Source organism: Eimeria mitis, genomic scaffold (assembly GCF_000499745.2).
Source record: "Eimeria mitis Houghton genomic scaffold, Emh_scaff9834, whole genome shotgun sequence".
NCBI classification, from domain to species: domain Eukaryota; phylum Apicomplexa; class Conoidasida; order Eucoccidiorida; family Eimeriidae; genus Eimeria; species Eimeria mitis.
The window spans coordinates 1-1,084 of NW_013577229.1; the positions used below are offsets into that span (position 1 = coordinate 1).

The 1,084-nt window shown below is 55.9% G+C and overlaps 1 protein-coding gene across 1 annotated transcript; it reads left to right on the forward strand.

Moving 5' to 3' along the window:
* Positions 1-626: 626 nt before the first annotated feature.
* On the forward strand, positions 627-1,019 carry EMH_0098170 (uncharacterized protein; the record flags this gene model as incomplete). Its single annotated transcript, XM_013502660.1, has 1 exon — positions 627-1,019. One exon carries the CDS (start codon positions 627-629, stop codon positions 1,017-1,019), a length of 393 nt encoding a protein of 130 aa, XP_013358114.1.
* Positions 1,020-1,084: the final 65 nt, after the last annotated feature.

A 1,084-nucleotide genomic window follows, 5' to 3' on the forward strand; every position in this document is an offset into this window, starting at 1 on the left:
AGAAGCAGCTGTACATACACCGCAACACAGCAGCAGCAGCAGCAGCAACAGCAGCAGCAGCAGCAGCAGCAGCAACAGAAACAAAAGGCAGACCCTCGCACCAGCACCAGCAGCAGCAGCAGCAGCAGCAGCAGCAGCCAGGAGATGAGCTGGCAAAGGCAAATGTATGGTTCCCTCAGCTCCCCCCCCTAGGTGTAGATGCAGCAGCAGCAGCAGCAGCAGCAGCAGCAACAGCAGCAACAGCAGCAGCAGCAGCAACAACAGATGGTATAGAGAAGGCGGGTTCAGTGGGTAATGGCGGGAGCAGCAACAACAACAACAACAGCAGCAGCAGCAGCAGCAACAACAGCAACAGCAGCAACAGCAGCAGCAGCAGCAGCAGGAGTTGCTGCTGCAGCAGCTGCTGCAGCAGCTACAGCATGGAATTAGATTTTAGTTTTTTGGCTCCGCGCAGCAGCAGCAGCAGCAGCAACATTTGTATACACAGCAGCAGCAGCTATTTGCTGCTAGCATCTCGGGACCCTTACGTTGCACTGTACCCTATAAGTAGAGAAATACCAGCTAGCTGCAGCAGCAGCAGCAGCAGCAGCAGCAGCAGCAGCAGCAGCAGCAGCAAGAGATGTAAGATGGAGCCTTTGTTGGGTTTGGCGCTACCGCCTGTTTCTGTTTCGTCGCAGCAGCAGCAGCAACAGCAGCAGCTAGCAGCAGCAACAGCAGCAGCAGCAGCAGCAGCAGAGTTGCCGCAGCAGCTGCTGCTGTCTGCTGCTCCGCTGCTGCCTGCTGCCCCTCTCCCTACATCTATCCCCCCCTATTTGCTGCGGCCTCCTATGCCTGCTGCTCAGGTGTATCTACAGCGTTGTTTCTATCAGCAGCAGCAGCAGCAGCAGCAGCAGCAGCAGCAGCAGCAGCTAACAACTGCAGCAGCAGCAGCAGCAAACAGCAGACTTCCAGCAGCATGGGATACTTCTATTGAATTCATTGATTGGGCATCAGACACAGAAGAACCACCAGAAGAATAAATGCTGCTGCTGCTGCTGCTGCTGCTGCTGCTGCTGCTGCTGCTGCAGCAAGTGCTGCTGTTGTT